This window comes from Oncorhynchus mykiss, chromosome 10 (assembly GCF_057628025.1).
Source record: "Oncorhynchus mykiss isolate SJ-2025 chromosome 10, ASM5762802v1, whole genome shotgun sequence".
In the NCBI taxonomy this organism is placed as follows: Eukaryota; Metazoa; Chordata; class Actinopteri; order Salmoniformes; family Salmonidae; genus Oncorhynchus; species Oncorhynchus mykiss.
Window position 1 is genome coordinate 37,833,851 of NC_143031.1, and position 12,447 is coordinate 37,846,297.

The following is a 12,447-nucleotide window of genomic DNA, read 5'->3' on the forward strand; positions in this document are numbered from 1 at the left end:
CATTACATTCTTAGCCTACTATAAAATATGTGTGTTGACTGTGATCAGGGTAGTCTAAGTGTTTTGTCTGTTTAATTAACAAAATATCTATTGATTTCATGTGCATGGCGCACCCATGTAGCCTTTAGGCTTTCCAGACCAGTAACATCATTAAACTCAAAATATGCCATATTAATTTGAAAATAACTTTAGTCTTGCAATGTTTCTTAGGACCTGCCTAAAATACATTTTTTAAAGTATTTATTTGTGATGGTTTATATACAATGGATTTATTCAAATAGACGTCCAACCACATCGGCCCACATCTAACTCTGCTCCTAAACTTGCCTATAAGTGCACGGGAGATATAAAATGCTTATCCTGGCAAGAATGTGGTAAAAATGGGACTGTATGAATTGGGTTCTGTAAAGGGTATTAGTCGCTAGTTATTCAAAGTGGTTAGCTTCTTGCAAAATCAAGCTTCTCTTGGTAACAGCTGAGAATTCCACCCTGGATTAAGACCATTCTGTCTAATGTTTTATGTGTGCAGAAAACTGTGAGTAACATTTTTTTTGTTATTTGTATATCTTTGTCAGCTGTCTGTCCTGCAAATAGTTTGTCAGAGACCGTATACAATTTTTGCATGCACTTGTTAGCATTTAGCTAGCATCCGCTATGGGAATTTACAGGCATTGCTAACCTTCAGATTACAGTGGAGTATTCTGCATTTGAAAATAGCACCCATTATGTTCAATGCTGGTAATACTGTGTACCCCGGGATGGCACAAGGATGTTACAAAGGTATGAAAATCTGAATACCGGCCAAGCCGACATGATGCATCCTTGACTAGGCTACTAACGTTAGACAAAAATTCTAAAGTAACGTTTTCTCATATATGACAAAACTCCACGTTTTTGCTTATCTATTTCACACACATCCATGTGCTTTTATGAGGGAAAAAAGATATAGGATGTTTATAGAACATCATCAAACCTAATTCAGATAGGCTCATGGTATTGTTAGACAGCAGTAATGTACTGTAATTTGTTATCATTGCCAGGTGGCAATGCGGTGTGCTTGGAAACTTTTTGTAGGGGATCAAATCCCCTATGCAACATTTTTTTATTTATAGAAAAAACTTTCTCCTGCTGGTCCTCGATTCAAATAACACATATGTGACAAAGTAGATCATTTGAATAATGCATGAACAATGTTGTGCAGTTAAATGTACAAATACATGCAATATATGTAATACATGATTATTAGCAGTCTGTTTGTCTACAAGGCTGGAGAAAGACGCAGCTCCTCATTTAATGTATTCTTAACAAAGTAACACAATAAATGTAATTCTACATTACAAAGAAGAAGAAAAACTGTAAACTACAAAAATTGTCAGGTGCTAGGCTCCCTACACTGAGAGCTATTTGACCAGTCACTCAAACATGTGATTTTAGTAACTTTGATTAGCAGAACGTGTTTCTTTGACACCTGTTAACAACAATTTCATGAAAAAGTGTTTGATCACATCCAAATACGTGAGTGTAACGTTCTTCGTCTTCCTCTGATGAGGAGTAAGAGAGATCGGACCAATTTTCAGCGTGGTGAGTGTCCATTTTAATAAGTCAAACTGAACACTACAAAATACAAAATAACAAAGTGAAACAAACGAAACAGTCCCGTGTGGTACAAACACTGACACGGAAAATATTCACCCACAACTCAAAAGTGAAACCAGGCTACCTAAATATGGTTCTCAATCAGGGACAACGATAAACAGCTGCCTCCGATTGAGAACCATACCAGGCCAAACACAGAAATCTCAAAACATAGAAAAAGGAACATAGACAACCCACCCAACTCACACCCTGACCATACTAAAACAAAGACATAATAAAAGAACTAAAGTCAGAACGTGACAGTGAACCTTTTTATTTGGCTGTTGTGGAATTTGTTACAGGAAATAATCATGCTGGTCATGTTAGCATAGGGCTATGTGTGCCATGTAATCTCAGGGGAAAAGCTAACATTGCATTTTCGGGAAAAGTTTAAGTCTAAGCAAGAGTTCATAAGTATAGATCCACTCAGTATAGAAGAAAAACTAACATCTCTTTTTCTCTCCATTGGATGTTCAGAAATTGGAGAGGCATTGTGGAAGTGTGTGGATGCTGTGAGTATTCTCACAGAATGAGGCGTTGGGAGCACCATCTGTTTTCACCACCTCCCGATCAGGGATGGCTGAACAGTGATTCCTCCAGTTACCTTTCAAGACGGAAAACAATACGATATCCTTCAAATAATTCAGAACTAAGAATACTAATCTTAACTCGCAAGCGTGGAAACTAAAAACACTTTCAGATTTCTAGGTCATTGTTGGAGGGACACAATTAGGCGAGTTTTGTTTTCACTTGAAAGAGCAGCAAAAATATTTAATGAAGCACTTACCTGGGAAAATTAGATACACTTCTCCCACGTCCGTTTTGCACCTACATACCAGCTGTGAAAAGTGTCTATGTGCATCCTTTTCAACAATACATTCACTTACACCAAAGTGGATGACGCATCCTATTTTATTCCTAATCTGTTCTGCACAGTTTGGTCAAATCATAACTTCCAACAGTAGCGGATCAATCTTTATCAACATTTACACTGCTGAGATCGAATTGACTTCACCTTAGAGATATTTATGATAAAGACTGGGTCACATAACTAAAAAACAATGAAATATAACAGAGTACCGTCACTTTACCCTTACACACAGACATGAACTGTACATTATCTAATTACATTTTCTTATCAAAACTAGATAAAAGTGTGACATACACTCAGTGGACAGTTTTTTAGGTACACCAGCCCATTAACGAAAATAGTTTGTTCCTACAGACAGTGAGTCACTGTCATGGCTCTCGTCGTAATGAGGATCGGACCAAAGCGCAGCGTTGTACGTGTTCATGATTTTATTTGATCACAAAACACTCAAACAAAATAAACATGAGGGAAAACCGAAACAGTTCTGTAAGGTGCATAAACTATACAGAAAACAACTACCCACAAAACGCAGGTGGGAAAAAGGCTGCCTAAGTATGATTCCCAATCAGAGACAACGATAGACAGCAGTCCCTGATTGAGAACCATACCCGGCCAAAACATAGAAATAAAGAAACTAGAATGACCACCCTAGTCACACCCTGGCCTAACCAAAATAGAGAATAAAAGCCTCTCTATGGCCAGGGCGTGACAGTCACTTGGTCATGACTTGCTATATAAAGCAGGCAGACAGGCATCCAGTTACCGTTCGATTAAAATTCGTTCGTTAAAATGGGAAAAAAGAGTGACCTAAGCGACTTTGAGCAGAAAATGGCCGGCGTCCTGCGCTTTTCATGCACGACAGTGTGTAGGGTATACAAAGACTGGTGCAAAACACAAAAAACATCCAGTCAGCTTCAGTTCTATGGGCGAAAACAGCTTGTTGATGAGAGGTCGAAGGAGAATGGCAAGAATCGTTCAAGCTAAAAGGCGTGCCACAAACAGGCAAATAACGGCACGGTACAACAGTGGTGTGAAGAACGGCATCTCAGAATGCACAACTTGTCGGTCCTTGTCACGGATGGGCTATTGCAGCAGACGACCAACAGGGTTCCACTCCTATCAGCTAAAAACAAGAAGAATCGGCTCCAGTGGGCACGCGATCACCAACACTGGACAATTGAGCAGTCGAAAAACATGGTCCGACGAATCCCGGATCCTGTTATGTCATGCTGAGTCAGGATTTGGCGTAAGCAGCAGAGTCCATGGCCCCAACCTGCCTGGTCTCAACGATACAGGCTGATGGTGGTGGTATAATGGTGTGCGGAACTATCCAGGCACACTGAGGAAAAGGGGGTCTGACTTGGTACTAGGTGGGTGTACCTAATAAACTGAGAACTAAGAGTAAAGGATTGCAGATTACCGAGGCCTGTTATACTGTATAGTGATTTCTTTCATTAAGTATTTCATTCATTTATTGATCATTAAAAAAACAAACATTTTAGTTAAATTGTTTTAGCAACAGTTTCAATGGGTTTGTCTGGGCTGTACAATAATCTGGCGTAGATCAAAATCCTGTGTGACTAGACTAATATCAGTCTGTGGCCATGGTCTGTACTCAACACTGCGGTGCGGCTTGCATATGGAGAGGGGTCGTCTTTCTTTAAACTGCTCTTGAGAATCCCTCACCAAGGTGACTTGCCTGACCTCACTCTCAAGTAATAATCTCTACACTAATTACGCCAGTCAGGAACCCATGTCCTTGACCAATTTCTTGTCAGTGAATACCTCTCTACAACCTCCTGCCCCTTAAAATCACAGCCGCGAAATGGAGGCAACAGTGAAAAATGGACACAAATGAGCATTGAAAATTTGGGATGGGAATTGCCAGGGACCTCATGTTACAATATTATCACGATACAATATTTATTGCGATTCTTACCATTCTATATGTATTGCGATTAGATGTTCAAAACATATTGCTCATTATATGTCTGCTTCAGAGAGACAAGAGAGAGACATAATAAAACCAGGTTTTGATCAGTCATGGAAATAAAAGTGATGAAAACATGTTGACTCACTATTTAAAGACATTCTCTCGTACTTCTGTATACTTTTTCACCAGTAGTTCGGAAGGTAGCGTCCACAAGCCAGAAGTGGTCCCTGAAAATTGCGTACTATGTCACAAATGTGCAGATGTGAACCACGTCATTGCTCTCTCTCTCGCTCTACTGTGTGTGTGTATGTGTGTGTGTGTGTGTGCGTGTGTGTGTGTGTGTGTGTGTGTGTGTGTGTATGTGTGTGTGTGTCTTGCCAGCTGTCACTCTAATGGCGAGGGGCTGAATCTCATTGGCTGAAACTCTGCTAGACAGCTAGCCCATGTATGGGTAAATTCAAGGGAAATGGCACCGCACATTTGCTTTCAAACTAGGGATTTCGTGGCTAATTGAAGTAAGACATAGGGCGGCGCACAATTGTCCGGGTTATGGGAGGATTTGGCCGGGGGCTCATCGGGCTCTAGCGACTCCTTGTGGTGGGCCGGGCGCCTGCAGACTGACTTCGGTCATCAGTTGAGCGGTGTTTCCTCTGAAAGGTTGGTGCGGATGGCTTCTGGGTTAAGCGGGTGGGTGTGCGGTTTGGCGGGTCATATTTCGGAGGATTCATGACTCAACCTTGACCTCTCCGAGCCCGTTGGAGAGTTGCAGACATGAGACAAGATCGTAATTCAGAAGGAAAAGGGGTTAAAATACAAAAATAATAATAATATGTTTCTAGACACTTCTACATCAATGTGGATGCTACCCTCAAATTCAACTGACAATCTTCACTCTAACCTCATACTCATTGTATAATTTCAAATCCAAAGTGCTGGAGCACAGAACACCCCCCCCCCCCCACCCCCAAAAAATGTTTCACTGTCCCAATACATTGAGCTCACTGTATACAGTATGTATTTTTTGTTTTTTTACAAATCGATACTTGGTGTCAAAGTATCAATATAATATCATCCTAAATATTGCGATAACTGTAACTGTATCGATTTTTTCCCCAATCACTCCTGATAATGTTGTCCTCTCCACGATAGGGGATGAAATCATGTGCATACTGTTTTGCAATCAATCTGTTCAGGTTGAAAAAGATGCTGCTCCAAGCAAATGTCATTTGTTCATTTTATGCAGTTTCCAAGGTAACCAGAACCAAATGTTTTGTTCGGTGTATCATTTGAATACCGTAATACATGGGAGCTGAAAGCCGATTTAAGCTCACATTTGCAGTTAAGACAAGACTATGTATCGTCCATCATTCGCATAAGTTTTAAGGTAAATCTAAGGAAAATAAGATACTACGGTATATAAATGATGATCTGATTAGAAATAGAGCACTGCTAATCATATCAATGTGAGGGAGATGCTGTTCAGGTGTTATTCATATGCACATTTTGCCTTCAAATACAGTATACTATATGTAAAATAAATGTTAAGTGTTATATCTTAAATCATGTATCTTAAATCATCATTTGACTTAGAAATGCCGACTCTAATCATCAGATGATCAATTACTGATAGGCATTATAACAAATTATCCTCATATAAATTGTTATTATAGAAATTATAGTCATAATACTGAAGACATCTTCAGCATGTCTTCAATTCTTACCTTCAAATGACTCAAATTAACGTACAATGATCAAGGAATATGTCATGTCAACTATATTTCAGAACTGCAATTATTCCAGGACTGCATAAAGAGACAGAATATGGTTAGAAGAATTTCCATGTAAAACAATGAAAACAGCAACACTGATCAAAGTTGAACTACTGCGTTACAGATGTACTATCACTATTAAAATAATGTCACTATTAAGATAATACAAATTCCCTGTCATAGGTTAGTTAGGATCCCCAATTTATTTTAAGAATGTGAAATGTCAGAATAATACTAGAGAGAATGATTTATTTCAGCTTTTATTTCTTTCATCACATTCCCAGTGGGTCAGAAGTTTACATACACTCAATTAGTATTTGGTAGCAATGCCTTCAAATTGTTTAACCTGGGTCAAACATTTCGGGTAGTCTTCCACAAGCTTTCCACAATAAGTTGGGTGAATTTTGGCACATTCCTCCTGACAGAGCTGGTGTAACTGAGTCTGGTTTGTAGGCCTCCTTGCTCGCACACAGTGTTTCAGTTCTGCCCACAAATTCTCTATGGGATTGAGGTCAGGGCTTTGTGATGGCCACTCCAATACCTTGACTCCGTTGTCCTTAAGCCATTTTGCCCAAGTATGCTTGGGGTCATTGTCCATTTGGTCATTGTCCATTTGGAAGACCCATTTGCGACCAAGCTTTAACTTCCTGACTGGTGTCTTGAGATGTTGCTTCAATATAGCCACATTATTTTCCTCCATCATGATGCCATCTATTTTGTGAAGTGCACCAGTTCCTCTTGCAGTAAAGCACCCCCACAACATGATGCTGCCACCCCTGTGCTTCACGGTTGGAATGGTGTTCTTCGGCTTGCAAGCCTCCCCCTTTTTCCTCCAAACATAACGATGGTCATTATGGCCAAACAGTTCTATTTTTGTTTCATCAGACCAGAGGACATTTCTCAGAAAATTACAATCTTTGTCCCCATGTGCAGTTGCAAACCGTAGTCTGGCTTTTTTATGGCGGTTTTGGAGCAGGGGCTTCTTCCTTGCTGAGCAGCCTTTCAGGTTAAGTCGATTTAGGACTCGATTTACTGTGGATATAGATACTTTTGTACCTGTTTCCTCCAGCATCTTCACAAGGTCCTTTGCTGTTGTTCTGGGATTGATTTTCACTTTCCGCACCAAAGTAGGTTAATCTCTAGGAGACAGAATGCGTCTCCTTCCTGAGCGGTATGACGGCTGCGTGGTCCCATGATGTTTATACTTGCGTACTATTGTTTGTACAGATGAACGTGGCACCTTCAGGCATTTGGAAATTGCTCCCAAGGATGAACCAGGCTTGTGGAGTTCTACAATTTTTGGCTGATTTCTTTTGATTTTCCCATGATGTCAAGCAAAGAGGCACTGAGTTTGAAATAAATCCACAGGTACACCCCCAATTGACTCAAATTATGTCAATTAGCCTAGCAGAAGCTTCTAAAGCCATGACATCATTTTCTGGAATTTTCCAAGCTGTTTAAAGGCACAGTCAACTTAGTGCATGTAAACCTCTGACCCACTGGAATTGTGATACAGTGAATTATAAGTGAAATAATCTGTCTGTAAACATTTGTTGGTACACAAAGTAGATGTCCTAACCGACTTGCCAAAGCTATAGTTTGTTAACAAGAAATTTGTGGAGTGGTTGAAAAACGTGTTTTAATGACTCCAACCTAAGTGTATGTAAACTTCCGACTTCAACTGTATATTGTGAAAGGTAAATAGTCAACCAGTGGTTTAGATGGGACCTGAAATAACCTCCATAGTGGTATTTTATGTCTTCCTGAAGCAGACCATTTGTGACATTTTTGTATGAGGAACCTTCAAGAGACAGTGATGGCATACTGCACTATGTGTTCAGTGAATAAGGTAGATAACAATATAGACTGTGCAATGAAAAACTGAGTAGAAACATCACCACTAAAACCATTCATAATTCGATAAGTGAGTTTTGTGTTTTCCCTGTAACACTCATTTCCTATTCTCATTTCCTAACAATCATTGTTTAGAGTGGTTAGAATAGAGGTGTGATTGTGTTATATTGTACAGAGAAAAAGTCAATTCAAACATAATTATACACTCCCCCCCATCCCTATCCCATCCCACCCCCCAAACCCCAACACAGCCCTAAGGTGTTAAAAAGCTCCTATGTGTGACTAGCTAGACTAGGAAACAATTTATGGAATAACTGCATTACCTCTGTAATTCTTATTTTTCACAATAACATTCAACCGAGTCTACCTTCCACATTAGCATGCAATCCTTCCATAGTCACTGCAGGTAGCAGCAGAGTAGAGTTTTCATACATTTACCAGGGGATATGTGGATACGGGGACATGAGATTATAAAATTCATTTGGCTAGCTGCAATGTCATGATAAGTCTTACCATGCATACAATCACACTGCATTTGCCTGTCTCCCCTGCAACCTCTCTGCCATTTTGACATCATAACTGACCATAACCTGTGCAAGGAAAACTGATTAACCTGGAACCCGTGCGTTTATCAATAACTGCAAAATGGAATGGGCCTTTACCGTATAAATGCCCGCAGCACAAATCAAAACGAATTACTATTTCAATTTAATTACTATTTAACAATCTCATTGTGACTGGCTAAACTAGTTTGTGGTGTGTGGTTATAGCGTACCTCCAGTGTGTTCCTCCACTGTTTTCCGCTTGGCTCTGTGGCTGTTGTAGTTTAGTCTCATCTCCTGGCCGTAGTCGGGCAGGGTCTCTCGGGATGTGTAGGATTTGCAAAGGTTCCTGCCGTCCTCGCTTTCGTCTGAGGAGCTGGTGTAGGCGAGCTCCATCTCATTCCGGGCCTTGGACAACGACTGGTAAGGCTTACAATCCATCTGCTCCATGCCTAGCAACACTGAACCAAGCTCATTCAGTCATTGGATCCAAAATGCAAGACCAATCTGGAGGAAGTGGAGAATAAAGACTTAGAACAATGAATTTACCTCACACATTGCTAATGTTGTGTCCCAGTATTGTGCGAAAAATATATAAATCAAGTAAAAAGTAATTATTTGGATATTAGTGTCTTTAATCAGCGTGTCCTTGTTCTAAGAGGTTGCTGCTGGGTGGTGGTGTTAGAAGATTGAGTTGCTTTATAGACACAGGGGAGGAGGAGCCCTTATAGGAACAGATTGAGAGATAACTTTAATTTACAGCAGAATCTGATGGACTGCTATGAAACACAATGACAAAAATCATGTGGCGAACAATGTATTTTATCCCCAGAGCTACAGAGGCAGTTATTTTTTTATTTACCATTAGCATTACTCAGTAGTAATATAACAGTAGCACAATGATGAATACTGTTATTTTGCATCTGTGTCCTAGTATAAGGCTGCAGTTCATCACAGCCCAGTAGTGTTTTGCTGTGTAGCGTAAAGCACACTATAACCTTGATATGAACCCGTCTGTTCTGCCCTGAGCTCTGCTTGGGCTGACCTTTCTATCATTGCCGCCTGACAGCCACTAAACCTTGGCCATGGCCTTGACCCAAACACTCGACCCTGTAGCAGAGAGGATTGCCTTCACACCCCACTGTCCTTCTATACTTTGGGAACGGAGGGGGGGGAAACTCCCCATAATACAAACTTCAGCAAGAAATCAGAAGAGGCTCCTGACAATGTTTGCCCTCTGACATGTGTAATCTTTAACAGCATTCAAGACAAATATGACAATCAAATGCTCATTAGGCTGTGCCATCTTTGTCCGGCTTGTGGTAATAGGTTATTAATAGCAAGCTCAGTACATATCTTGCTTGACTAATTGGCAGTTGAAGGCATTTTTATGGGCCATTTGTATTCTGTGCCGCAGCCAGCCCCCTGGCTGGACGAGGCTGTTCTGTGCATGTAAAGGTAATTACTCAGGGTAGGTGTGGCTGGAAAATGATGAGTGGGGAGTCAACACCACTAGTTGAAACAAGGCTGTTTTTGGTGAGGTTACTGTATAAACTCTGAGGCAGGGAGCCTAGGTAAGGCACCTATTTTAGCATACACAGTCCACACTGTCTACAAGAGGTGCTCTCAGTACTCTCAGTACAAAATCATATGAGTAGCTAGCTCATGAATATACAGGAGTAGTTCCTTTTTGTCAATTTTTGTACCCTTTTAACATACTTTAAATATGTGTAATGTTGTGAAATTGTTAGATACTACTTGTTAGATATTACTGCACTTTTGGAGCTAGAAACACAAGCATTTCGCTACACGTGCAATAACATCTGCTAAATGTGTATGTGACCAATAAAATGTTATTTTATTTTATTTGACATGTAGGTAGGTATATGGGATTAGTGCCTGAGAGCTATTGTCACATGGACATTTCCCTAACTATGCTATCACTAGTTCCTTTCCAACAGTATGTATAAACAGCAGAATCTGGTTACATACACAACCTTTAATTGTTGTTGAAATGTTTTAATTTCTTTGTTCCAATCGCCAACATGTTCTACGCACCATTGCTGTGTTGAACTGGCTCCAAGGGGAGCACGCCCAGGTCGGTTCAGGGCTTCATGCTCCATTCATTACAAGTGGGGAACTCAGAAAATACTACTTGTAAACTGGGAGCAACACGTTTTTCCCAGTGGTATGCTGGTATTAACGAATTTGCAAAATGTTATGAACGCAGCAACAGACACAGGTTGTCCACCTGTGTCTGTGTTTGGTTTCTCCTGCTGTGGGGGTGTTTTCATTGTTTTTCAGAAATGCTAATAATAGGTTAGGGCATGTCCTTTTAGCATCATTGTGGCTAGATGGTGTAAAGCTATTGTAAAAAAGTTGCATGTTTTATTCGCGTCGTGAGAAAGTTCTCCTAACCTGCTACTAAAAGTAACTTCTGTCCATTGTTGTAATAGACCTACCATTTAGTCACTTTCTCCTCATTCAGGCATAGATCATTGTCTTGGTAACATGCTGTTACTTTAGCTATGCCATACTCAGATGCTTGAGTTTATGGGTGTTTAGCCTGTTTGAAGCACTTTTGCCTTTGTCCTTCAGTTGAGGTAATAGTTAAGTATTTTTTGTCATGAACTATTTTCATTCTTTTTCACCATTTCTATATTTTCAAAATACATATCTAGATCCAGTCTTCTACCAGTTCTACCACCAGTCTTCTACTACTAATTGAATAGGCCTACTGTACCACCAATATTTTAACCTGATCCTCTGACTCCGGCTCCACACAAACGAATTAGGCTGCCGGGTTCTCTATCATGAGGTTATTGTGTACACACTGTCTTACAAGAGGTACTCTCATGTACCACTTCCTCTGTTGCAAAACCTAATTGAATTACCACTTCCTCTGATGCAAAAATGAATGAATAGTGACTACCACATGCAATCATTTATTTGTGTACCTTCTTAACGTTGATATGTATTTGTTTAAACGTATAAAAAAATACTTAGGGGATAGAGTAATACACTGTAGCTACAGAATATGCAGCTAGAAAATCCCAAGAACATCTTCATAGTGAGATTGACAGTGTTCTCAGTATGATAAATAACACAAACATCTTACATCTCAGAGTTAAATGTATTAAAATGACTCTAATAGCCAATAGCCAGTGAAAAGTTCATAAGGCACAACAAATCCAATCAATAAGGTTGATATTCATAACTTATTTTCCCTACTCAAAAACTAATATTACTCTGTAAATGTCATTAACGTAATAAAATAGGAAGAAATAGAATATATACATTTCCCCATCTCTAAAAGGGCACATGCATAATGTAGCACTGGGAAAATGTAACATTTTATCTTTCCTCTGAGCAAGTTGCAATTTAACTACGCATTCCTAAAATAACCTTGTGTTAATATTATACAACCCTTCCATTTTATGAATGTTAATCATGTTCCATTTGGGATACGATCAGTCTTATTTCTGTTACAGTAAATATCATTTTCCTCCTAAAGCTCCTAAATGATATTGGGTTATAGTTGCACCATAAATGCAAACTACAGTATACCATTTGTCTGCTTGGTTAAAACGGCTTAGTTCTACCACTCTGGTGCTTAGCAAAATATGTTTTGAATGCAGAGGTTTAATGGGAGCACATTGGGGCTAAGACAGTGTCTTCTGATGAGCACCAAGTAGCTTTTAATGAGATGATTACAGTGTTTGTAAATAAACTGCCTAGTGGACACACAAATCATTCAGAGTAACACCAGCCAGCACAACACACGGTAATTTGCTCGTAATCCATGGGCTTTAACAGGATGAATGTTGCTGTACATCTTTTCGT

The 12,447-nt window shown here is 39.8% G+C and overlaps 1 protein-coding gene across 1 annotated transcript in view; it reads right to left on the reverse strand.

Moving 5' to 3' along the window:
• LOC110533823 (teneurin-1) overlaps nucleotides 1–12,447 on the reverse strand; it is a 185,580-nt gene that overhangs the window by 125,388 nt on the left and 47,745 nt on the right. The window contains exon 2 of the mRNA XM_036990211.2: nucleotides 8,838–9,111. Coding sequence (XP_036846106.2) covers nucleotides 8,838–9,054 — 217 coding nt within the window. The 5' untranslated portion in view covers nucleotides 9,055–9,111. The remainder of the gene's footprint in view (nucleotides 1–8,837; nucleotides 9,112–12,447) is intronic.